This window comes from Canis lupus, chromosome 12 (assembly GCF_011100685.1).
Source record: "Canis lupus familiaris isolate Mischka breed German Shepherd chromosome 12, alternate assembly UU_Cfam_GSD_1.0, whole genome shotgun sequence".
In the NCBI taxonomy this organism is placed as follows: domain Eukaryota; kingdom Metazoa; phylum Chordata; class Mammalia; order Carnivora; family Canidae; genus Canis; species Canis lupus.
Window position 1 is genome coordinate 3,993,894 of NC_049233.1, and position 24,339 is coordinate 4,018,232.

A 24,339-nucleotide genomic window follows, 5' to 3' on the forward strand; every position below is an offset into this window, starting at 1 on the left:
GCTCAGCTCAATGCTGCTTCCCCCAGGAAGCCTCCTTTGACCACCCCCAGGCCACTGTGACCATAACCACTTTGAGCATTGGTGGCTTCAGGGCTGTGCCACTCACTTGCTGCAGACACCGGAGGCCACGTTGGTTTCTAGTATCTTTATTACCCGTTCCCAGGAGCACCCTTGGCTCCCCAACCTAGGGGTGCAGAGGTGTCCTAGCACCATGGCAAGCATGGTGCAGAATGGGTGGCAGGGAGCACCGGACTGCGAGTGGCCTTGGCTAAGTCACTGCTGTTCGGTTGGCTCTGCTCTGGAAGTTCTGGGGTCAGAGGTTGGGGTGGAGGGACGGCCTTTCCTGGAGAGTTGTGAACACTGAGGACTGCCCTGGTTCCTTCTATCCTCCAGTGGACTGGGCACATGAGCAGTCAGGCCTGAGGGGGATGCACCCCCACCCTGGGGTCCCTTGGGCCCCTGAGAGCTCACTTAAACCCCTGGGAGCAGTGGGCTGTCCCCTCCCTGACCTTGGGCTCCGATGCCAGCAGACTGCCCTCAGCTCAGGGTCTGGCGGAGGCAGGGGCAGGCGGGAGGGGGCACTGGCAAGGACGAGTTTCAGGCCCAGGGCCTGGCCCGCAGCCCTCAGATGGGGTGCACGAACTGGTAGACGAGGCGTTGGGAGATGTCTGGCTTCCGGATGATGCCCTTCTTGTAATACTGGCGGATGGAGCGGCTCAGCTTGTCGTAGTTCATGGCAGGCCTGTTCTTGCGGATGCCCCATAGCCGGGCCACCTGGGCGGAGTCCTCAATCTTGAAGATGCCTGAGGGAGCAGGGATCCCAGAGACAGAGCCAGGGGCGGGCAAAAGACCAAAACCAACAGGTCAGACTCAGAAAGCCAAGGGGGTCGGTGTCAGCTGGAAGCAAGGGCCAGGCTGTGGGGGCAGCAGTACCTATACCCAAGGTTACGGTGAGGGTTGGAGGCTCTCTGTGCAGAGTGCATCACAGGGCCCAATAAGTGGCAAGTGATACCATGGAGTCACAGACCTCCTGAGTGCAGGGTGAGCCTGTGTACAGTAGTGGGTTATTTGGGGTCCTCGAGGCATGGCCCGTGCCAGCCTCTGCTCCTCCTGTGTTCGCACTATCATTCAGAAGCCCTGGGGGGCTCTGAGCTGTGGCCACAGCTCCTTTTTCAAGGTCATCCCCACCTCCACCCCCACCCCTGCCACTTTCACCAGCAGTTTCCAAGCCCAAAAGAGCTCTTGGCCATCCTCAGACACTTAAGCCAGCACAGCCCTATCTGGTAAGATTGATTCCGAGGAGGCAGAGGAAGCCGTGGATTTGAGCCAGGCTGAACTGGGTTCGAAGACTGGTTCTGCCCTCTTCTACCTTTGGAAGCTATTCTGAGGCCCCTTTATCCAGTCATTGGAGGGGGTCGTAGCGACTACCATTCGTGGAATGGTGACAGAAAAAGCTTACAGGGGAGGCTGAAGGAAGTGCCCCCAGAGAGGAACCATTACACTGTTAACACCCCAGTTCTCCTGCCAACCCAGGCCAGGACACCCCCTCCAGGAAGCCTTCCCAGACCACCCTGCCTTCCCTGATCTTTCCCTAGAAGTCTACCATGGAACTGTCTCCCCGAGGACCGGCTCACATTAAGTCTCAAATATACATGAGGGCTACCGCCCCTTGTGCTGGAACTTCTTTCCACCTCCTCTAGCCCTGTACGTCCTTCGCACTCAGCCCGTCACCTCCCCCGTGAAATCCTCCTGGACCAAGGCACAGCTGGCCCCACCGCCGACATGCTCTGCAGGCCAGCTCGTTTCACTGCTAGCTCTCCTACCACGCTGCAAGTCCCTCCAGGATGGGGTGCAGCTGAATCTTCCCTCTACCGTCAGGACACTGATTGTCCATAAATGTTGCCTGGGCAAGTGTGGACAGAGGAGGTACTCAAGGAGAGGTTGTTGGGTGAATGAATCCAGTCCATTTTAAGATAAGAAGACTGAGGTCCCGGTACCCACAGCTACAGATGACAGGATGGGGTCTAAAACCCAGGTTTCTTGTCTTGGAGTTTTTTCCAACACACGCACACACACACATACACACACCCCACCTGGTCCTGTCCAATGAGACAACCACTAGCCATATGTGGTCTTGAGCACTTGAAATGTGGCAAGTCCAAACTGAGGTGTGGTCTAAGTGTAAAATATACACCAGATTTTGAAGACTTAATAAAAATACCTCATTGATAATTTTCGACTAATTATATGTTGACATTTTAATAACGGTTAATATCAGATTAAATAAACGTGTTCTCAAAATTAAAGCCGCCTTTTAAAAAAGTTTGATAACGTGACGTGGTTACTTGGAAGCCTGAGGCTGCGTTTGCGGCTCCTATCGGGCTTCTCATTGGACCCCATCCGGCTCCCCGAGAAGCTACAGTGTTGAAGGCGAGGACCGTGTCCAATTCTCAGCCAAGTTCAAACCCCTTAGTGTGGCCCGGGCACCGTGTGGAGTGGGTGTCCAGACCCCTCGGCCTGCCCCCAGCCCCCCGGGGCCTGGCACCTGGTAGGAGGCCAGCAGGTCCCCGCCAGCCCCCTGAGGCCTGTTCCCCGTGGCTCACCCTTCTCTTTGTTGAGCCACCGGATGAAGCGGCCGTAGCTGTGCGGCTTGAGCAGCAGCTCCTTGAGAAACTGCCACAGGTGGATGGGCTGCCCGGAGCACGAGGAGTCCACCTCGCTGTCGGTCCAGCTGTCCTCGCTGGTCGAGGCTGGGCAGCCGGCGGGGGAGGCGGTGAGTGGGGGGCCCCCTGCTTCGGGCGCAGCCAGCCCTCCAGCCCGGCCCCGGCCCCGGCCCCGGCCCCTCCCTGGCAGCCCTGGCTCACCGCAGTAGTGAACGGTCCCAGGAGAAGTCCTCTCTTTCATCCAGGCCGCTGCAGGGCAGGGAGAGAAGGCTAGAGACCCAGGGCTGACCCCAAGGCTGTTGGGGGGCTTGGGTGGGACTGTGGGGCCTGCAGAAACGCCCCTCTGTGGCCAAGCAAGGGGGCACGGAGGCAGCCAGCTTCTGTCCGCATCCCCACCAGGCTCTTAGCCGGGCACTGACTGCTGCTACCCTGCTGGCCACTGGGCTGGGCAGGACAGTGGTCTCTAGCGGTCTCTACGAGTGGGTAGGCCTTTATTCATCCCAGGTCCCTAAGGGCAGGGGCCTTGACTCACTGAGCAAGCACTGCTTCCTCCCAGCACTGGCTCTGTGTAGGGCACACAGTGGGATGCCAGACAAGTCAAGGGTTAAGGAGTTGGCACACAGCCATTAAAAATAGGGCGGCTGTAGAGATGCTGATGGGGGAACAAGATCCGAGATGCACCGAGAGCAGACCCGCAGACCGGTGTGATACTCTGGTGCTATTCGTGTTAAAACAGGTGAAAACCACACATGTATATCTCCTTGTGCATGTGTGGACTCTCCCCAGCAAGGTGCGCAAGAAACTGTGGACTGTGCTTGCCTCTAGGAAGAGGGTCTGGGGGTCACGAGTGACCAAGAAGATTATTTTTCATGGTACTATTTTCACTGTGGTCTTCTTGGAAATCATGCACGTGTACTACCTCATTATTTCTTTAATGAGAAACAACGCAAAGCAAAACTTTTTTAAAAGGACAAAGAAGGACCTCATAGTATCCACGGTCCCCATCAGCTATGCCATCCATGTCCCCCCCATTTAACTCCTACCTTTTTTTTTTAAACTCCTACCTTTTAACTTCCCACGTGCTCTGCCCTAAGTTCTGTGGGCTTGACCAGGGCTGGGAGTGGGTCAGGGCTGGTGAGTTAGCCCAGGATCCAGGCAGGCAGGTGCAAGTGGGCTGAGCCCAGACTGGGACCAAGGGTTGTGGCCCCAACAGAGAGCAAGCCCGGCTGGCATCCTGGCCTAAGCATCCCCCTCGGTGTCCCTGGCTTGGGGCTTGGAAGGAGCTTGTCTCCCCCAGGCCATGTCCCACCTGACTTCCAGATGTCCAGGTGGGCGTGCAGCACGTCCCCACCCAGAGGTGAGCGCTGGCGGAACTGCTCCTCTGACATGGCACACAGCTCCTTGCCCCCCAGCTCCTGGAAGGCCTTGCCCACAGGCGGCAGCCGGTACTGGTGCTCCGTCCACAGGAGCCACTTCTGCACGTTGCCAGGGCTCCAGTCCACGGGGTCTGGGCAAGAGATACTCCCTCAGTTCCACGAGCTACTTGAGGGCACCACCCAACCTCTGGTGGGGTGCCTGTGGGAACTGGAAGCAGCCTGTGGCCAGGACCACTTGCTTCTGGGATGAGAAGGGGCCAGGCCAGACAGGACCTTGAGGAACCCCGTGGAGGAGGGTGAAAGGGCAGAGGCCCTAAAGGCAAACTTGGCTCATGGCAGGGCAGCCTGGGGCCTCTGCACGACCCCACCTCACTGGGACCTCAGGTTCTTCCCACCCTTGCAGTCCCTCCAAAGGATCTTTCAGGAAGCCCCAGCCCTGGAGGGGAGAGTTAAACCAGAGACACCTAAGCTTATCTTCCAGCTGCCTCTTGCTTTCCCCAAACCCTTCAAGGAGCCAGAAAACCTGACTAGGAAGTAGTCCTATAACCCCAACCCCCAACCCCTGCTGTATTTTACAGATGAGGAAACTGAGGCACAGAGAGCTCTAGCCCCTAGTCCTATGGTGTGCATAGTAGCTTCTCAGTGTATCTACACTGCATGAATGAATGGCAGGACATCAAGTGATCATGGGGCACCTATAGGCCTCAGAGGCCAGGAAGAGAGTCACTGGCTAGGTCCTGGGTGTCTTCCTGGGGGGCTACTCTGGGCTGAGCCTGGCAGGGCACGCGGGGAGGAGGCCAGGCTGATGGGCATGGTCACAATGGGCCTCCAAGCAGACACCGTGGTCTTAGCTGGTGCCCCAGCTCAGTGACCTGCAGGCTGGGCTGCCCTCACTTAATAAACCCATTTTCCTTCCCAGGGTCAAAGCAATTTGTTTCTGTCCTCATTGTTCAAGGGCAGGCCCTTCCCTCTCCCTGTGTGGGAAAATCTCCAGGGGTGGGAGCTGGCATGGGCATTGGGTAACTGGTAGAGGAGGGCAGTAGCCGCTTCAGACGAGGGACACCAGCTGGGATGGGTGGCGGGAGGGCCCGGGGCCCGATGATTCTGATGGGGAGGGGCTGAACCTGGGGGACCCCTGAGGACTTTTCTGTATGAAAGCAGCACTAGACGGCGATGCCCAGACACCAGGACCCAGCATCCCCGGAGATGGGTCAGGCCTGCCCAAAGCTGGAGAGATGATGCGTGAACAGTGGGCTGGAGACCCAGCAGCCCCTCGATCCACAGAGTCAGCGCCATATCCACATCTTCCGGGTCCCTCAGACACACATGTGCCTGGACCCCTGAAGTCCCCCCCTCATCAGAGCTCTCCTCACTACCAGACCAGGGACACATTCATCTACGTATCTATGATCCATTTCCCTCACTGGCATGTCATGAAGGAAGAGGCTTTTGTGTTGCGTTCACCGCTCAACTCCCCCATGCTAGAGCAGGGCCTGGCATATTAAGAAGTTACTGTTTATTGAGCATCTGTGATGTGCCAGGTGCCTTCTTAGGGACTGGGTATATGGAACTGGGCAGTGAACAAAACAAATGAAAATCCCTGCCCTTGGGGTGTGTACATTCCAGTGGGGGAGACAGACAGCAAATACAATAAATCAATAAAATATGCAGGGTATTAGTTCATGTGATGAGGGGGAAAAGGCAGAATAAGATCTGGGGTTATGGACATAATTTCAAGAGAGGTGTCAGGGAAAGCCTCGTCAAAACAGGCAAGGCACGAGCCCAGTAAATATTTGGAGGAAGAGGATTTTAGATTGAGAGACAGGGAGATGCAAAGGTCCTGAAGTATGAATGTCATGGGAACAGCAAAGAGCAGGTGTGGCTGGAGCAGAGTAAACGAGGAGAGCATGGAGAGGTGTCCACGGGGACGTGGTGGGCCAGATGGTGTAGAGCTCGGATTCCCTGCCTCCCGTAGTCGGGGCTCAGAGAGGGTCCAACCTTCCTAGGCTCACAACTGTTAGGTGCTATGGGCTGACTGTATGTGCAGAATCAGCAGCATCCCTGGGGCTGTGGATGCAGGCCCAGGGGTGACCAGAGTGCTGTAGGCAGTACCTTCGCCTCCCCCTTGTGACCTCAGCCCTGTTTGTGCCCCGCCTAGGAGGCGGGCCCGCGGGAGGGCTCACCTGCAGTGATGTTGAGCAGCTTACAGGCTGTCTCGATGTCCTTAAGCACCTCGCCCACCACCATGGACTGCACCTGCTCCAGGGAGTGCTCCTCCAGGGTCAGCCCCCCCGGTGCCAAGTCCAGGCTGCCCCCAGGAGCTTGGCTGTCGATGACCGGGCACTGCTCAGGGTCCTCAGATGGCTCCTCCCGAGCGCTGGCCCCGGGGCCCTTGGCGGCCCAGCTACTGTCCTCAGGGTACAGCATGTCAAAGTAGGAGAGGTAGAAGGTGGACAGGCCCTGCTCAGGTGTGGCAGGTGGGCTAGGGCTCCAGTCCCGTCTCTCAGGGGCCACTGCCCCCACGGCCGCCTTTTCCAGGCCTGTCCGCAGCAAGGTGTCAGGGGGCAGCAGGAGGCGGCTGGGGGACACGCTGCTCAGGCCGGGGCTGGCGCTGCCCATGCCGCTGTCGCTTGGGCCGGTAGCTGTGTCTACAGAAGTAAGAGAGAACAGAGAATCAGGCTCTGGCTGCTTCCCCATCCCCCTGGGGGCCACTAAGCTGGTTACGGGGATGAGGGGCCCAGTGGGCAGTGGCCAGGCCTGGGAGAGAGAGCTGGGGCTTCCGGGTCATTGGACAGTTAGGACAGGGCTGGGCGGATTGGCTTCTGGCTGGGAAAGACAGTGAGGTACAAGCAGACAGCTCCCTCAGTCCCCAAGGAAGCCAGCTTGGTTGGAAGCAGTGAATCTTTATGCATGTGGTGTGCCTTAGACACCTTCTGAGGTTCTTGGCCTCACTGAATCCTCACCGTGGAAGGCATGATTAGCCCCATTTGGTAGATGAGCAAACTGAGGCCTGGACAAGGAGTCTTTAATGTCCAGCCCCAGCCCAGATCCCAGTCTGTGGCTCTGTGGAGGAAGTTCCTACTGAGAGCTAACCTAAATCTGTCTCGCTGTAGCAGAGTTTGTGTTCTTTTATTCTTCCTTAAAGAGGATAGAGAAGGGAGAAGGTCACCATCACCTTCACCTGTCAGGTGAAGGAAGAAAGGAGCAAGAGAGGGGTGTGACAGGTTAGCATCTTCTCACCAGTCGGGGAAGCCGGCCCCTTCCCCTTCCACGGGGCCATCTGGGGGCCGGATACATTTCCAGCTAAACACCTCTGAAGGAGTCACCGAACAACACCACACCAACCCAAGAGGACTTTCTGGTCCCCATCCCACCTCATCCTCCCCAAAGATGCTGCCCCCGGCCCTCCTGGCTCCCGGGGCCTTCTCCTTTCCCCTTGTGCTGGAGGAATGAGGGCTGAGGACCTACAGGTGAGCTGGAGGAGGGGGTGCTGGTAGGGGTGCAGAGTGAGAGTGGGAGAGGAGGTCAGGTGTGGTTAGAGGGCCATGGTCTAGGGAGCCACAGAGGCCCCCAGCGATTCAGACACCCACTCTTGGGGCACCTGGATAGCTCAATTGGTTAAGCGGCTGTCTTCGACTCAGGTCATGATCCAGGAGTCCTGGGGTTGGGACCCACATCCCTCAGCTCCCTGCTCAGGGAGCAGTCTGCTTCTCCCTCTGCCTCCTTTCCTTCCTGCTGGCTCACTCACTCACTCTCTCCCTCCCTCTCAGACACCCACTCCTCCTGCTGTCCCAAGGCCCCCAGGGGGGGCACCACAACACAGGAGCTAAAGGCCTCTTTCCCCATCGGTCATGCAGGCTCTGCTTTGCCTCCCAGCCCTCTTTCTCTGAACCCCATATTAGAGTAGGTGGCTCAGGAGAGGCAAGGGACCCGGGGGATGTACATACACCATCACACCAGGGTTTCTGGGACTATTTCTGGGACCTGTGGGCCTGGGACTTCAGAATAAATCCCAGTGGAAGGTTATCAATAGGCTCCCAATAAAATCAGTAGGGACAAAAGGAGCAGATAAGGGCAAGTCAACGTGTGTTCTTAAAGCCGTGTTTCTTTCTCTTTTCCTCTATTTTTCTGTTTTTAATTTAAATTCAATTAGCCAATATATAGTACATCATTAGTTCAGATTTAGAGTTCAGTAATCCATCGGGTGTGTGTAACACCCAGTGCTCATCACAACACGTGCCCTCCTTAATGCCCACCACCCAGTTACCCCCTCCCCCCCCCTCCAGCACCCCCCAGTGACAGCACAGAGGGTCATAGGGGAAGGGAGGGAAAACTGGATGGGAAGTCATCAGAGAGGGAGACAAACCATGAGTGACTCTTAACTAGAGGAAACAAACTAAAGCCGTGTTTCTCACGACGTGGTGCCTCGGACCAGGAACAACAATACCACCTGGAAACTTGGTAAAAATGCAAATTCTCAGGCCTGTCTGGAAGCTACAGGATCAGAAGCTCAGGAAAGCCCAGCGATGCATTTCAGTGGGGCTTGTGGGTGATCCTAACACACGTTCACATTTGAGAATTGCTGCTTCAGAAGCCTCTGGCCAGTAAAAGGGAGAGGCTTTAACCAAAGGACTGGTAGGCTCTACTGGGGGCATTTATGGTGCCACACTGGGACAGAGAGGGGGCTCCCTGGCCCATTGCAAGTCACCCCATGGTACTGACCCACTTAGCTTCGGTGTGTGTTTGCCCTAAAGAATCCAGTTGGGAAGATACTTCTGGCTTCTCTAGGGCTGCAGCTAGCCCCTTCCACACCTTCAAATATCTCAGCAAACAGCGATCTTTCTCTCTGGATAGCAGTTTGGTGAATGGAGCTCAAGGGGCATTTCAACTCCCCCTTGTCCCCTCCCTGTGCAGTAGCCAACTTTCCTAACTCTACATGGCAGCTGTGTAGTTTCCTGTGGCAGAGAGAATGCCAGCAAGAGAGAAGGGTGTTCCCTTTGATTTCGATTCTCCCTTTCAAGGGCTCCTTCAAGTGACAAGGAAGGAAAGGTCAGGGTGGGGTAGGGTGAGCAGGGAAGGAGGGGGGCTGGGATTGCGGGGGACAGAGGGCAGGCCTGGAATCATTTCAAGGCCTTCTGTGCAAACACACATGTGTGCTGTGAGCCCAACATTATTTACCCAGGCAGTGCCAACAGCCCGCTCTGCTCCTGGGTTCCCACCCCGGCCTGTGCCCACGCCCTACCCCCTAGGAGGCCCCACCCCAGGAGAGCCCCCTCTCTGTCTCCCACCCCTTCCTCATCACCCCTACCTGCCTCCTGCCCCATCCACGTCCCCAGAACTCCCAGGCCTGCCACGTTAGGACAGTCTCTGCCAGCACTCTGGGCCATATGCCAGGGAGACGGAAGCTTATCCAAGAAGCAGGAGAACTTGCTTCCCTCATGGCACTCCTGTTTGCTTGGCCACAGCCACAGGTAGGATGGGAGGCGGCTGCTGTGTTTCGGGGCACAGCGGCATGAGGGGGTCAGTGAGGATGAATGGGCAGGGCAGGTGGCAGCATTTGCTAGGCAGGGATGTGATGACACGTCCCTGACACGCAGTGAGCGTGCCTCCCTGAGAGAAGCAGCCCGGGCCTTCTTCACATTCCTGCTCCGTGGAGAGGGGAGTGAAGGTGCAGAGGACTAAGGGATTTGTATCCAGGCCTTTGGACTCCTGGCCCAGGGCTTCTTCACCTGCACAGAATTCCCTCCTCCTCCCCACTCCACAGTCTGGCTTCCCCTCACCTTGCTCCTAAATGCCAAGGCACCTGCTCCTAACCAAGGCTTGATCCCGGCTCCCGATACCTCCCTGCTGAAAAATAGGTCAACAATTAACCATGAGGTGGGAGGAAAGATCTGACTGTCTATAAGTGGTGGTGGGGAATGCTCTGACCCCAGCAGCCCACATCTGGGGGGATTTTGGTTTACTGGACAGGGAGCCAGTGGTTTATGTGCCTAGCCTGCTAGTCTGGAGTCCCCTCCAGGCTCCAGGGTTGGACTCAGGAGGGAAGAGAGAACCACTCAGTGTGTACATCCTATGTCTCAAGCATTCATGCCCACATCCCCCTAACTACCCACAACCCTGGGGGGACGTGGGCCTGTTTCATAGGTGGGAACAGTGAGGCTTAGAGATCTTACACAGCTTGCCTGAAGTCCTCAGCTGGCCGCATGCAGGCTCTGCTCATTGTACCACATTCCCTCTTAGGCTTCTGCTCCGGCCGGTCCATTTTCCCAGGGTCCTGCTCACTTCTTGACTGGGCAACTTGACCCTCTAAAGTCCATTCCCACCTCCTGGCTGCTCAATCTACCCCACCGTCAAGCTCTTTCCTCTTTAACACTCCTTCACTGGGCACTCCTGTGCTCAAGAACCTCCCATAGCTCCCCATTGCCAGCCTTGCACAATTCCAATGACTGGTACCCACCTCTAAGCCCACCTCCTCTCCAGCCCAGATAATCAGAGTTGGAAGGACCATGCGTTAACGTAATCATTTTATAGATCACATATGGGGAAGGGATTCGTTGGCTGGTCAGTGGCAGGGTCTAGACCAGAACCAGGGATGGACTGACATCGTAACAATATCCAGGCTCTAAGGGCAATGGCATTTTCCCCCTGGCCTCAGTGCTGTGGGTACAAAGTGGCTATTTTCTCTTGTGCTGCCATCCCCCTGCCCAGTGCATGCCCCTTCCCTCTCATCGAAATTCAGCCCAGAGCCCTCCTCTCCCAGGAAGTCCTCCTTGGCAGGTTCCTTCTCTGACTTCCCAGCTCTCCCCATCTGTGCCACGTAATTAGCCATGATTATGTTCACAGGTGACCATTCACCCGAGAAGACACATATACACTGGGAAAAATGAGGATCTGAGAGTGGCAAGGACATGCCCACAGTCACAGCAGACTAGGACCAAACTGGGGCCCTGCTGACCCTCAGGCCCCTGCTCCATAGGCCTGGGGCCCTGGGACAAGCCTCTGTGTTTGGCAGGTCCAGGGCCTTCAGAAGGCAGGCCCGGCCCTCCCACCGGCCTCTGCTGGGCCCGAGGTGAGGCCCGTCTCCCGAGCAATGCCTTCAGCTCCGAAACCTCGAGTTGATCTCTTCTGGATTAAACCACATGTCTGGATTAAGGCTCAGCATGTCCTGGCTCCCTCCTGCCCCAGAGGCTCTGGCTCAGACTTCAGACAAAGAAAGTTTGGTAACAGCTGGTGGAGGCCAAAGCCCAAATACAGGGCGGAATCGACAGGGCAGTGGCCAGAGGGATTAGCCACCTTGGGGCCCCTTCTCTCAGCATCTCCCACTCGCTCGGGAAGGCAGATCAAGGAGAGAGGGCAGAGGGACCCCGAGTTAAGAGATTTATAGCAGCTGTTCCTTGCCGCTGCCAGGTCTGTGGCCCTATAACTCCCCTCCCTCCCGAGTTCTCACTCCCACCCTGACCTGGCACCAGCAAAAGATCCCCCGATATCTCTTGACGGCACAGCCTCAGAGAGATGCAGTTACCAAGGAGGTCTTTCCTGAGGCCCTGGGCTGTCACGGGATTGGAGCCCGTCTCCCGTATCCTGCTCGGTCCAGGCTCCCACATCTTACCCGGCGAGGGATTGTGGGTGGCACAAATGTCCTCAAGCCCCTCTCAATCCTGGGACCAACCTCAGTCTGCCCTGAGCTGAGGACCCTGGCTGCAGACCCCAGTGAGAAGAGCACCAAGGGAGGGTCGGTGGGGCAGGGGGTGACATTGCCTACCACGGAGCTGGCCTTTCTCCACCAACCAGGGCAGCCGTCCTCAGGCTTCCTCACTGCTCGGCCATGGTCCTGGCTGGCAGCCCCTCCCTGTCCATGCAAGGGCCTCCTTATGAGGGAGGTGGGGACGGCGGGAGGGCAGAGTGGGTAGGGGCCACAGGGGCCGGCCCCCCAGGCCCCCAGTCAGCACCTGCGAGAGGAGCCGGGACTGCCCGGAGTGGAGTCGGGGGCCAGTGCTCACGACCTGCCCGAGCAACTGTGTTTGGCTTCTCTGAACCCTCCCTGCCTCTCCCCTCTACCTTCTCACCTTCCACTCCTCCTACTGTCCCCTCACTTCTCCTCCCACGCTCCTGCTGCCCTCCAGGGGCCCCCAGCCCCCTTGCCCTGTGAAATTGCTCTTCAAACAAGCTGGACCCAAGAAAATTACCCCGCCTCCTCCTTACTGACCAGGCTTCGCTGTCCAGAGCACCGCCTCTCTGCACTGGACAGGCGACTTTCTTGCCCGGGAAGATGTCCAGGCTCAACACCTCGGGCAGCTCCAGCCTTCCTCCAGCACCCCACTGGGGCCATCCCCACACACCTGCTGCCCCTTGGGGTCTTCAAGGCAAGAAGAAGGGAGGTGGGTCCGGCGGGGGTGGGCGGTGGCTGGGGGAGAACTCACCTGTCTTGGGTTCAGTGTAGGAGCAGGGGAGGCAGGTTTCTTCTAGGCCTCCTGGCTTTCTCTCACCTCCTCAGATCCCAGACACGTGCAGGCCACTGGCCTGACGGTCCAGGAGCCCTGCTCCCTGGGGGGTGCACTTTGTGGAGCCAGTCAGTGGGCCCAGGAGGTGGGTGTAAAGAATGGGGTGTGGGGGTGAGGCTAGATAGGAATCAGAGGCTGGGTAGGGAGTCGGGACACAGGGCCAGGTGGCAGGAGCAGAAAGGTCAAGGGAACTTCAAGGAAATCTGGTCTAGCCTACTTTTCCCATAGTTCCCACAGGCAGCCAGGAGCCCAAAGGCACATTTGTATGAGCTACGGCTGCCGTTTGCTCCAGCTGCGTGAGCACCGCTGGTGTCCATCCATGCCGCCTCACTGACATCGCTTGCAACCCCTTCTGAGACCAGGTGGAGGCCAACTGAGTAAACTCCTTCGTTGGGCTGTCCCGTGGGGCACAGCCCGTGTCCCGTGGCCCCACAGCCATCCCGTGGGGCAGCCACTATTACTCCCACCTGACAGATGCGGGCGTGAGTCCGTGGGGACTGAGCACTTCTCTCTTTATACATGGTACTGTGACTTGGCACCTCCCAGCCCCTCAGGTCTCCCCTGCTGCCCACACCTGTCACCACTGCCGAGGCCACCCACTGACCCAGCCCCTTGGAGGTGCCAGCCCCACAAGGGCCCTGGGTGGCACGGATGCCTGCAGCCTGGAGGTGCAGGAACCCGCCTCAGCACCATGCTTTCCCCTGTATTTGAGTTTGCTCCACTGGAAATGTGGGTCTCTGTCCTGCTCTGTTCGCACTGTACGTGAGGCCCTGGGCAGCGCTTGGTGCCCTCTGGGCCCCGGTCTCCTCTTCTGTGCTCCGAAGGGGTGAGTCATCTCTCAGGGCTTTTCTAACCCCACGGTGTCTGGATTCTACGATCCCCTGTCCCCATCTCACCCCTCAGCCTGGCTTGAAAGGTGGATGGTGGAGAAACAGAGGTGGATTCCAGGGGCTACTTTGACGAGTAGAAACATAATTCATGGAGGACATTTGGGCAGAATGAAGGATGTGGCCATGTCTCCTCCCTGCCTCCTCTGGAGTTGGTGTCCAGGGCCTCTGAGAGACTTGGTCCGGCCTCCTCACCCAGCAAGGCCCCCGCCAGGCTGCCTCTTGCCTCACATATGACCCTCTGTGTGGGGTACCCCCCAGCAGCACTGAAGTGCTGACACTTCAGGCCCAGAGCTCTGGCAGTAGCTGTGGGAGTCAGAGGCAGGAAGAACCTGCTGCCCCAGAGTAGAGAGACCTAGGCCCCCACCAGTGTCACTGGTCCTAGGTGCTGAGACCCTAGCTGGGCAGTCACCCCCAGACCCTTCTCCTGAACTCCAGAGCTAGAGCGAGAAGGAAGGGCTCCTCAGTTCTGGTGGCGGCCAGAGACCTCACTGTCCCTCTGGAAGATCCTGGGTGGGCTCTGGTCGGACTGGTCCCCAGCAGAGTCACACTCAGGTGCCTGGCTAGGGAGGAGAGGTCAGGAGGGATGAGGAGGCTCACCCTCCCCCAGTCTGGGGCCCCACTCAGCTGCTGAAAGGTGGGAAAGGAGAATCTGGCAGGGGGCGCCTCCTGAGCAGGGATCATGCAAACGAGGCAGGGGAAAGGAGCCCAGCATTAAATGTCAGGAAGAGCCCAGGGCAAATCGGCTTGTGCAAAGTTTGCTTTGGGAAGAGTGGTTCTACCTGACAGGCTGCTGGCTAGGCTGGGGTGCAGGGTGGGGTGAAGAAAGGGAGGGGGTGGGGCTGGGGCAGGGTCCCAGACTAGGTTTGAGCCCCAGCCCCTGGCCGTCTAGCTCTGGGACTGGTGTAAGTCACTTGGCTTCCTCAGAGACTCAGTGATCCTGTCTGTTAAATGGGCTGTCAAGAGCATGCTTTAAGGAGCTATAAAGATTGAGGGCATGAAGGTGGATGAAAGTTCCGTGTGAACTGAGATGGGCTTAACATTCAGGAAGGTGGCACCTGGGAGCAGATGAGGGGATGGGGTAGGAAGAGGAGAGGGAATGGCAATGGGGTGAAGAATGAGGGTAACAAAGGAAGAAGTAGGGGGTGATGGTCGGTGGAGCCTGGGGAGGAGTTGAGGTTGGCAACGAGGGAGGCCTGGGCCTTACCTGAGGTCATCCTGCCCTCTAGGTCAGTCTTGGGCAGCTACTGGCCTCACTCACCCCTCTCTGGCCTCTAGGAGGAGCCAGAGCCAAAGCCAGAGCCGCCCGCCTCTCCAGACCTGAGCCTAGGGGTCAAGGCTGGGAAAGCACACATCTTCGAGCTCTGGCAAATCCAGCCAGCTAGCCAGCCTCCACCAACTCCTATACAGCCTGCAAAACCCAGCTCCAGATGATCCCTTCCAAGAAAGCCTCCTTTTACGGAGGAGACCACCTTGTCTAACCTTCTCATTACACAGACAAGGGCTACAGGGAGGAAGAGTGACTTGGCCAAGGTCACACACCATGGGCCTTAAGCCCATCCCTTCTTGCCCTCCACCCAGAGCATCTTTGTCTGCAGGTCAATCTGAAACGACTTTGCAGATTACACTCAAGCCTCACCAAGTCGCCTGAGGAAAAAATGGGGCTCTGACTGTTTCAGGGCTATTAGCTTTACACCTGCACTGACCTCAGTGGTAAAAAGTGGGTTCTCCTGGTTTTCCTGCTTATTGCCAACATCGCAATTTTAGATCGCCAACTGAGCGAACACCCTGTTCCCTCAAGCTTGGTGGACAGAGAGGCCCTGTCTCATTCAGGGGGTCCTTGTGAAAATCGAATGGCATCTCATTTATATCTCATTTTATAAGTGGCATTTTATCACAGGTTGACTCACAGTAAGCAGGTCTAAGAGGGACTGAGTTTTGGTCTCTGGGGCCCCCCATAGTGCCTGGGGCAGAGGAAATTATTGTCATTTCTCAAAGGAGAGGGTGGCTCCCCATCCTGAGAGACCATCTCTGCTACACCTCAACCTTTCCAGGGGTCCCGAGTCTGTAAGTTTGGGGTAATGAGCCCCCACGCTGGGAGTCCTCGGCTCTAGCCCCACCCCCAGTTGGGCTAGGGCTTGGCACAGGTCCACACATATGCTGGGGAGTCTCCTGCCCATCCCATCTGCCACCTCAGGCCCCAGGGCAGCCTGATGCCTGTTTGTTTTGTTACTCAGTGGAGCAGCTGGTGCTGGGGAGATGCAGCTTTATTGGGGATTCCTGTGAAGCTGTTTATTGGGGTGGTGGGGGCAGGAAATGAGGCCTCGTCCCAGCCTTGGCCAAGGAAAGGGAGAAAGGCCATACTGTCATACAGGGGACAGGCCTGTGGCCTGGCTCTGGGCCTGCCCACTCCCCAACACACACACACAGATGCCCGTGCACCTGCAAGCACATACCCATACACACACACACAGGAATGCACATACATACATACCCCTTGTCCAGCTTCAGGGGGACCCCCCAACATCCAGACCGTTCAGCTCTCTATCCCATCATTACCACTGTCACTTCCCTCTCTCCACAGAAGGCATCTGGCAAATCTTAGGGGGGTCTTCAGGGACATCCCATTTCCCTGCTAGTGCACTCAGACTGGGGCCCACAGGCCATTTGCTTCCCTGGGTCCCTGAACCCCCAGCGGTTAGCTCTGCAGCTCCCCAGACCACCTGGGTCCTGCACCCACCACTGCCGCAGCCCAAGCCCTGGCCCTGGGCCTGTCCCCACTGCTCCCAGCCTGAGCTTGGCCCCGAGCCTCCAGCCCTCAGCAAGCCCCTGGACACAGTGGCCTGGCCCCAGGCAGACCCTTCCCTTGGCAGAGCAGCTGCAGCTGGCAGAGCAAAAAGGTCGCCTGTGTTTTACTAGCCAAGCAGAACTGGCCGTGTCTTAGGGGCCGAGGCTCTGCACCTGCAGAGCCGCCTCCCTCAGGCTGCACAGCCCGGGCTCAAGGTGTGGCCTTGGGGGCTCATGCAGGCTCTGGGGTCCACCCAGGGAGGCAGATGGGTGGCAGGGGCAGGGGCTTCTGAGGGTGAAGGACCCAGAGCAGAGGGCCAGCAATGCCTGGGAGGCCAGTTCTGAGCTCACAGACCATGCCTCCAAGTCCTGCTCTCCCGTCACCCACCTCCCCACAGCTGCGAGGAGGACACCCCCGCAAGGCACTCAGTGTTCCCACCAGACTCACCCGTTAGCTGCCTCGTGCCAGGGAGTCGTCCACCGCAGCGCCAACCTTGGGGGAGGCCAGGAGAAGGCGGAGGCAGCGTGGGCCACTGCTGGGGTTCAGCCAGGCATCTGGGGGACCAGTGGGACAGGAGGCCAGCAGGGCTGGGGGCAGAGGTGGTGCTCGGGTGGGCCGCTGGGGACCTGGCCACCCTCAAGGGGTGGCCCTCTGAGATCCCGGGGCCTTGTGCCCTGCAGGGAGCCCTCTGCCCCCAGCCCCAGGGCCACCTGTTGGCACGGTGGCAGGACCTACTGAAGGGGCTTACATGGAGGCTGTGGTGGGCTCAGGGCAGTGTGGACACGGGCAGAGTGCAGGAATGTGCTGGGAGGAAGTCAAGCAGCCGTGAGATGAAGAGTTGGCCAGGCCTGATTTCCCATTATAAGTAATCCTTCCTTATTTACCTGAACAAATACGCTCCCTGCTTACCTCAGACCACAGGCGGGCTCCTAGTTAACCCTTGCAGGCCTCCTTCTCCTCAAAGGGGGAGCCACACTCTCGCCGCTAGACAACCCACTCACTCATTCACTCATTAATTCACTTACACACTCATGTTCATTAGTTGATGCATAGTTACTGAGCTTATCTAGTATGTGCAAGGCACAGGGGGTACATCTAGAGGGACGTGGGGTAGGGCCCTGATAGGGAACAGCCAAGATTGGGGAACAGCCAAGCAAGCTCTGTGGAAAGTCAGAGCCACCCATGCCTCCTCTCCAACGGAGGTCTGTGGAAGCACCCAGCAAGGCAAGTCAGAGAGGACTTCCTGGAGGAGGTGCCATCTGGCTCTCCAGGCCTGGGATGGAGGGAACTTCAGAGAACCCTGTGGAAAAGGACCAGAAGCTCGTGAGCCCACTCACTGCGTGTGGGGCCAGTGTTGTCCGTGTCCCCCCGGGCCTGGTGCAGGTCTAGCGTGCAGTGGTGCTCAGGAACGATTGGAAGCTCACTGAGCCGGGGGTGGGGGTGACAGGCAGCAGCAGCTTGCTCCCCAACAGCCTCTGAAGGATGCAGGTGAGGAGGTACCCATGCTTGGCCCCTCCACCTCCATGAGTCCCAGGAGGACCGCAGAGCCGAGCTCTCCACTTCCTCCCCATCCTGCCAGGTGGGTTGCGGGATGTCCCGGGAGGGCAGGGGCTGGCTCTTCCTTCCTTTGGATCACCCTGGGAAGGCACCCCTACTACCCCCGTTCTATCAGATGAGGGCATCTTAGATGATGCTCACTGTTGTTTTCTGATTTCAAAAGGAACCATGTGGCTGCTCACAGTGAGAGTATTCTGGGGCTGCAGGAAGATTCCAAGGCCCTCGGCACTGGCCCTCTCACCGTAACGGAGGCCCCAATTCTCCAGCATCTGCTTGGACCCCTCATCCTGGAGAGCCCTGTGCTTGGCTGTTATGGTCGCCGGCAACTTGGTAAGGATATTTCCATAGTCAGTCCCCAGAAAAAGTGGAAGCAGCCTGGGCTGGAGATAAAGATAGGTCTTTAGGCAAAAACCTAAAATGGCTACGGGCGACCAGCCCAGCCCACCAGGGCCAATAAAAAGAAAGACCTGTCTCTGCCTGGGTGGCTCAGCAGTTGAGCACCTGTCTGCCTTGGGCTCAGGGCGCGATCCCAGAATCTGGGATCGAGTCCCACGTCGGGCTCCCTGCATGGAACCTGCTTCTCCCTCTGCCTGTGTCTCTGCCTCTCTCCCTGTGTCTCTCATGAATGAGTAAATGAAATCTTTAAAAAAGAAAAAAAGAAAAGAAAAAAGAAAGAACGAAAGAAACAAAGAGACAAAGAAAGACAGACCTCTTTCGTCCCAGGCAGGACCTCCTCCAGAATACCTTTCATACCCCATTCCCCTGCCTGGCAGGCAGCCTTCCTCTCCAGTCTCGCAGAATCTTGTGCCCTTCTCTGCACTGTGACGCAGTAGTAATAATGACCACTGCTCATTATTAAGCACCTACTAGGTGCTGCTTGACACTCAGGAAATAAGATATTGATCATATTATATATATATAATATTATATACATATATATAAAATATGTACTATAACATGGGTAAGTACAAGGACTACCCCCAAAAATGCTCGTTGTTTCTTTTTTCTTTCTTTCTTTCTTTCTTTCTTTCTTTCTTTCTTTCTTTCTTTCTTTCTTTTTTTTTTTTCTTTCTTTCTTTCAAGATTTTACTTATTTATTCATGGGAGACACAGAGAGAGAAAGGCAGAGACACAGGCAGAGGGAGAAGCAGGCTCCATGCTGGGAGCCCAACGTGGGGCTCGATCTCAGGACTCCAGGATCATGCCCTGGGCTGAAGGCGGCGCTAAACCGCTGAGCCACCCAGGGACCCCCAAAATGCTTTTTCAGTGGATGGGGTGTCAGAAATAGTCACCCCTATTGTCCATTTTCCCTATTTCCTCAGAAACAAGCCCCTAATTTTTGCCTGGGAACTTGGTTACCTGGAATAAAGACTATCCAGACTCCTTCGCAACCAGACTGTGTGTCCAGGTCCAAGTTTCATGTGCCAGTTTCTAACAATATCTCTTAAAGGTAAACTGGCATGTACCATTTGCCCCTTTCTTCTGGAACCTTCCTCCATCTTGCTGCCTGGAATGCAGCTGTGATGGAGGGAATTCTGGTTGCCATTTTGGACCATGAGGACCAGGTGGTGGATCAGTGAGCTGGATGGAGCCCAGGTCTCTGAGGACTGCATAAAACCTCCATACTGGCTCTGCTCTGCGTGTCTTGGTAAATTTATTAGAGAAATAGACCTTATGCTTTTTGTTAAGTGTGGTCTTTAATATTAAAAGCCAACTTTGATCCTAGCTGAGACAAGAAAATAGGCAGATGAAGATAGAACACACTTGGGGCACCTGGGTGGCTCAGTGGTTGAGCGTCTGCCTCTGGTTCAGGTCGTGATCCCAGGATCCAGGATCGAGTCCCATGTCGGTTTCCCTGCATGGAGCCTGCTTCTCTCTCTGTCTCTGTCTCTGCCTCTCTCTCTCTCTGTGTCTCTCATGAATAAATAAGTAAAATCTTTAAAAAAAATTAAAAGAGACAGAACCCTCTTCCAGCCAGAAGTGATATCCCATGGCTGAGTGGCATTGAGAAGGCACCTGGTTGTGCCACAGACAATCTTGGCCTTGGGAAGGCTGGCCTTTGAATGCCGGATAGCCTTACTCTGGTTGCAAGGGAGCACCTTGTAGGTGTCTCCAGGGATGGGTGGACTTGAATGGGTGGACCAGGCTAAGCTGTGCTGAGGGTGGACAGTGATTCTATCTGCCCAAGCCTAGAGTATGTGCCTCTGGAAGCTGGGAAGTTCCAAGAGGGAACCAAGAGAAGACTTTCCATCTGCTCAGCTGGGGCTCACATGGGTTAAGGTACTGAGAGGTGACTCTGAGTGACTTCAGAGGTGGGTTCAAGGCAGATTTGGTGGTCACTCAGGACATTCTGCTGGGTTCCAGGGGAAGGGAGGCCCAATTATAAGCTATCTGTACCCCGTGAAGGGACTCTGGGGGACACACACCTCTCAACACTTTGATCCATCCAACATCATGCTGTGGCACCAACTCAGAAATTGACCCAACTATACAATCAGGTTCTTTCACTTTCCAGCTTCAGGACTTTGTCTAAGTGTCTGAAGCCTGCTGAAACCCCCTCTCCCCATCCCCAGAGAAGTCTCAGAGCCACTGTGGGAAGAGATATAATATTGGTGAATGTGTTCTGTGAATCGAGACACCTGTCCCGATGTCTTGCTGCACCAACCACAGCCCCCCTATTTGATGTGTGTCATCTAACTCCTCATAGCAACCTCTCCATAGATATTGCTATGTCCATTTTCCAGGTGAAGAAAATGAGGCTGGAATGTGAGAAATGTCTTGCCCAAGGTCATGCTGAGAAGCAGACTCAAACTCAAATCTGGAGTTTCCTTGATTGTGCTGTGCCTGGTAGGACCCTGTTACTATCCCTTGTCCCCTCAGGGTCAAGTCTCAGGTCCCGGGCATGAGTCACTGGGTCCACTGGGCCATGGCCCTCCCCCCTCTGGCTGGTGTCCTCCTCAACTCTCCTCTGGCCAGTTCCCATCAGGTGAAACGTACCTCCTTCATCCACATACCACCCACCTGTTGTGGGCACCCTCCAGACCTGAGGCCTGATGCCACTTCTTGGGGTTCTTCTCCAACTCACTGAGATAGTGTATTCTCTCTTGCCACTGGGAGCTCTGAGCCCCAGCCCCAGGGACAGTATGCTGTGACAGCCCCAGGACAAGACCCCAGTAGGAGCCTCTGCTGAGTCAACACCCGGATGAACCAGTAACATCCTTTGTCTGTTGCTCAAATGGATTTACGTTGAGTTTCTTCTACTTGGGATTACTCCTCATGCTTCAAGCCCCATCTCAAGAGCTGGCACCTCCAGAAGGTTTTCTCGTGTTCCCTCCAGCCCTTGCAGACTCCCCATTTCCCATTTCCCTGTACTCTAATGTCTCCCAGTGGTTCTTTTCTCCCTAAGATTCTCACCTGTCCAGGGCAGGGGCCCCTGAGCTGTGGCAGCACAGGAGCCTGCACACAGATTATGGGTCCTGGTGCCAACAGCCTGAGCCCTCTCCCGGGGTGCTCCTGCCACCACTCACCCATCACCCATCTGAGAGTGAGAGCACCTAGTGGGGGCAGGGCCCATTTACTAGCAGGGTGACGGGAAGCCGGCTCAGGCCCCTCTGGGCCTCGCTTACCTCCTCTGTTGTGTGGAGATCGTACTTGCCCTGCTGACCTTGTGAATAGAGCACCGAGATGTGTGAGTGGCCGCTGACATTGGCGGCTGGAAGTACTGTGGAAAGGGCAGTCAGTGTTGGTGGGTCGGTTGGTCAGAACGTCCCCTTCCTAGCTTTCTTCCCCCATCCTCCCACCTGGGTCCTCCTAGGAACTGCAGCCTTGGGGTGACGGCAGGGTCAAGGCTGGGCCTCATGCCAGCCAGAGAGATGGGGCTGTCCCTCCCAGTTGACACAAGGCCCTGAGAAGGAGGGAAGACTGCCCTGATGAGGTGTAGAGAGCCTGGGGCTGGTCCCTCAGATGGGACCGCAGGGGCTGATGGGCAGGAAGCCTGGCCTGCCACCCGCCAGAGACCATGCAGTTTTCGTGGCACAGTGGGAGACTCTGAGACCAGCGACGCTGGGGCGCAGACCCAAGGACACACAAAAGGACTGGGATAGGAGTCCAGCCTCCAACTGTGCTCCTGTGTGGTGTGTGCCAGCTCATCTAATCTTTTTTTTTTTTTTAAGATTTTATTTATTTATTTGAGATAGAGACAGAGAGCACGAGCAGGGATGTGGGGCAGAGAGGGAAAAGCAGACTCTCCACTGAGCAGGGAGCCCAATGTGGGGTTTGATCTCAGGACCCTGGGATCATGACCTGAGCCCAAGGCAGATGCTTCATCCACTGAGTCACCCAGGTGTCCCTAGCTCATCTAATCTTAAGAAGTCCAGCACCTGAGTGCTCTGTTGGCCTTCTTGTCCACAGATGAGGAACAGGGGCTCCTTAGGCATCGCCAAACTCAAGGCTAGAAAGTGGCAGACGCAGGACTCGGGCTGGGTCTGTTGGAGTCTTTCCAGGATACCATGCTTTAGCCAAATAGTGGACAAGGAGACCAGGAACGGCGTGGGGTGGCAACTATGTCCTAAGCGACCACACAACTAGGCATTTCCACTAACTAGAGCATGTAGGATGCCACCTCGGTCCAGGGGAGGACTGTTGGGCACCCCTGAGCCGTGACATGTTTCTCTGTTCAACTGGCACACATTTCTTGAGCACCTATTCTATGCCAGGCTCTGTGTGGCCAGAAATAGCCTGTCGTCAAGGAGCTCATGGACTGGGGGCCACAGTGTCTCTCTGTCTCAGAGGGCCCCGATGCCCCTAGCAGCCCTCCGAAGGCTAGCCATCTGTGGGGCTACTGGATTCACAAACACCTATTACATGCAATGAGCTATAATGCGTGGCCCTCTCCATTCTACCCAGCTTGGGGCCTGGTTCCCCAGACTCTGGGCTTCCTCACCAATGCTCCTGCTCCTCTTCAGATGGACGCCTCAGAAAGAGACCCCAGACCCCTAAGGGGGAAGTTGAGTGGATAGGTTGTATGTCACCTCCTTCCCTGTGGTTTCAGTCACCCACCCCCATCATCCATTCACAGCTAGGATCCCATGTGAGGAGGCTTCACTCCTTCCCAGGGCCCCCTCAGGGTCCCCAGAGTTTCCTGTGAACTGAGCCAGAATGGGCTCTTGCCAGAGGTGGTCTCCAAACCTGAGGAACCCTGCAGGCTTGCAGGGGGCAGAGAGGGTGTGCACTACACACACACACACACACACACACCATCCTCCCTACTGGTTCCAGTGATGATAGAGCAGGTTGGGTGTCCCCTTGGCCCGGTCCCTGCCACATCAATCCATTCGCTCCACAAATACGTGGCCTCCTGGTCTGCAGTGGGCCAGGCATGGTGGGTTTCACTGGGTTCACATTCTAAAGGGAAAAGACAGAGTCAACAGTAAAAGTAATAAATGAGCACATTATAATAGAACTCCAGAAGGTGATGAATGCCATGAAAAAGAGGGCCAAGGATGTCAGGAGTGCCGGGTGGGGCGTGGGGAGCAGTATTCAAGTCAGTGGTCAGTGCGGATCCCTTTGAGGTGAGGTTTGAGCACAAACACGGAGGCGAGGGCGCCGCCGTTATCTGTAAACATTCCGGGCCCCAGAGCTTGAGCAAAGGCCCCGAGGTGGGCTTGTGCCCTGGGTGCTTGTGGAGCAGGCAGGAGGCCGGTCCGGCTGGGGCAGAAAGAGAAGGCAGTGGAAGGACATGGGGCCAGGGAAGCGGTGTGGCTGGGGCCAGCGTTCAGGGCCTTGAAGGCCCAGCCTCTTCATTTCCCGGGACCTCACTTACCTGGGCTCCGGTGACCCGGGTGCCACCGCTTACAGCCATTATTTATTTGGTCATCTTAAGGGCCCTTTGAGGTGGCACCCCTAGCACCAGGGAGCCTATTTTAACCTGGGGGGGAGGGGGGAACTGAGGCACAGAGAGGGAAGCTGCGGGCAGGGCCGGGCGTGGGGCCGGGCCCTGGAGCAAAGCCCCGCTCCCAGCCACCGCAGGGCCCCCTCCCTGCTCGGGCCGGGGCGGCGCGGCAGGTGTCCCTGGGCCGCTCTGGAGTGCCAGGTGCCCCCCCAGCCCGCGTCGTGGGGGGTGGAGGCGGAGGGGCCGCGGCGCCCGCACCCAGCGCTGCCTTTCCCCCCGTTAGCGCAGGGCCGGTAGAGCCTCACCAAACCGCAGCCCAGATAAGAGCACAATCGGAACCTGTTCTGCTCCAGCCGGCTGTGGGGCTGGGCGGCGGGCCCGGGGGCGGGGGGGGGGGGGGGGCGCAGCAGCGGGGCGCTATCAGCAGCCCTGCCCACCCCTGCCCCAGGAGCCCCTTTGAAATTTACCCACCTTATCGGCGGGCTCCCCCAGGGCCGCCCGCACTGCCTTTGTGCCCAGCTGCGGAGGGTGCCTCTGAGGTGCCTCCCCCTGGCCCGGCCTCTGCCCCAGACCCCGTGCGGGGGGCCGGCAGGAAGGAGGACCTGGCCGTGGGAGTGCACAGGGCCACCTGCAGGGTGGGCGCCACCCCCCGCCCCCGCCACACACCCCTGCACCAA

General features: G+C 57.1%; 1 protein-coding gene and 1 long non-coding RNA gene across 4 annotated transcripts; one reads left to right on the forward strand and one right to left on the reverse strand.

Moving 5' to 3' along the window:
* Positions 1-130: 130 nt before the first annotated feature.
* Positions 131-17,073, reverse strand: SPDEF (SAM pointed domain containing ETS transcription factor). Of its 3 annotated transcripts, none has more exons than XM_038553795.1 (7): positions 16,964-17,073; positions 16,663-16,802; positions 6,223-6,687; positions 3,973-4,170; positions 2,865-2,912; positions 2,604-2,750; positions 131-803 (listed from the first exon to the last, which is right to left on the reverse strand). In XM_038553795.1, exons 3-7 carry the CDS (start codon positions 6,656-6,658, stop codon positions 625-627), a joined length of 1,008 nt encoding a protein of 335 aa, XP_038409723.1. In that variant the 5' UTR covers positions 6,659-6,687; positions 16,663-16,802; positions 16,964-17,073; the 3' UTR covers positions 131-624. The 3 variants fall into 3 exon arrangements, with proteins under 3 accessions (XP_038409723.1, XP_038409722.1, XP_038409721.1); XM_038553794.1 differs by adding an exon at positions 9,820-9,883 and having other exon boundaries at positions 16,663-17,070; XM_038553793.1 differs by adding an exon at positions 9,820-9,886 and having other exon boundaries at positions 16,663-17,070.
* LOC111098228 lies at positions 12,757-21,865 on the forward strand. The gene is made up of 3 exons (XR_005367594.1): positions 12,757-17,794; positions 17,936-18,102; positions 20,517-21,865. It is a non-coding gene; the product is annotated as an uncharacterized LOC111098228 (long non-coding RNA).
* Positions 21,866-24,339: the final 2,474 nt, after the last annotated feature.

Coding starts and splice junctions, on each gene's coding strand:
- SPDEF (XM_038553795.1), bottom strand. CDS start 6,658: ATGGGCAGCGCCAGCCCCGGCCTGAGCAGCGTGTCCCCCAGCCGCCTC. Junction 2,913..3,972: donor CCTGGACATCTGGAAGTCAG/GTGGGACATGGC, acceptor CCTGCCCTGCAG/CGGCCTGGATGAAAGAGAGG. Junction 2,751..2,864: donor TGGGACCGTTCACTACTGCG/GTGAGCCAGGGC, acceptor CCGGCTGCCCAG/CCTCGACCAGCGAGGACAGC.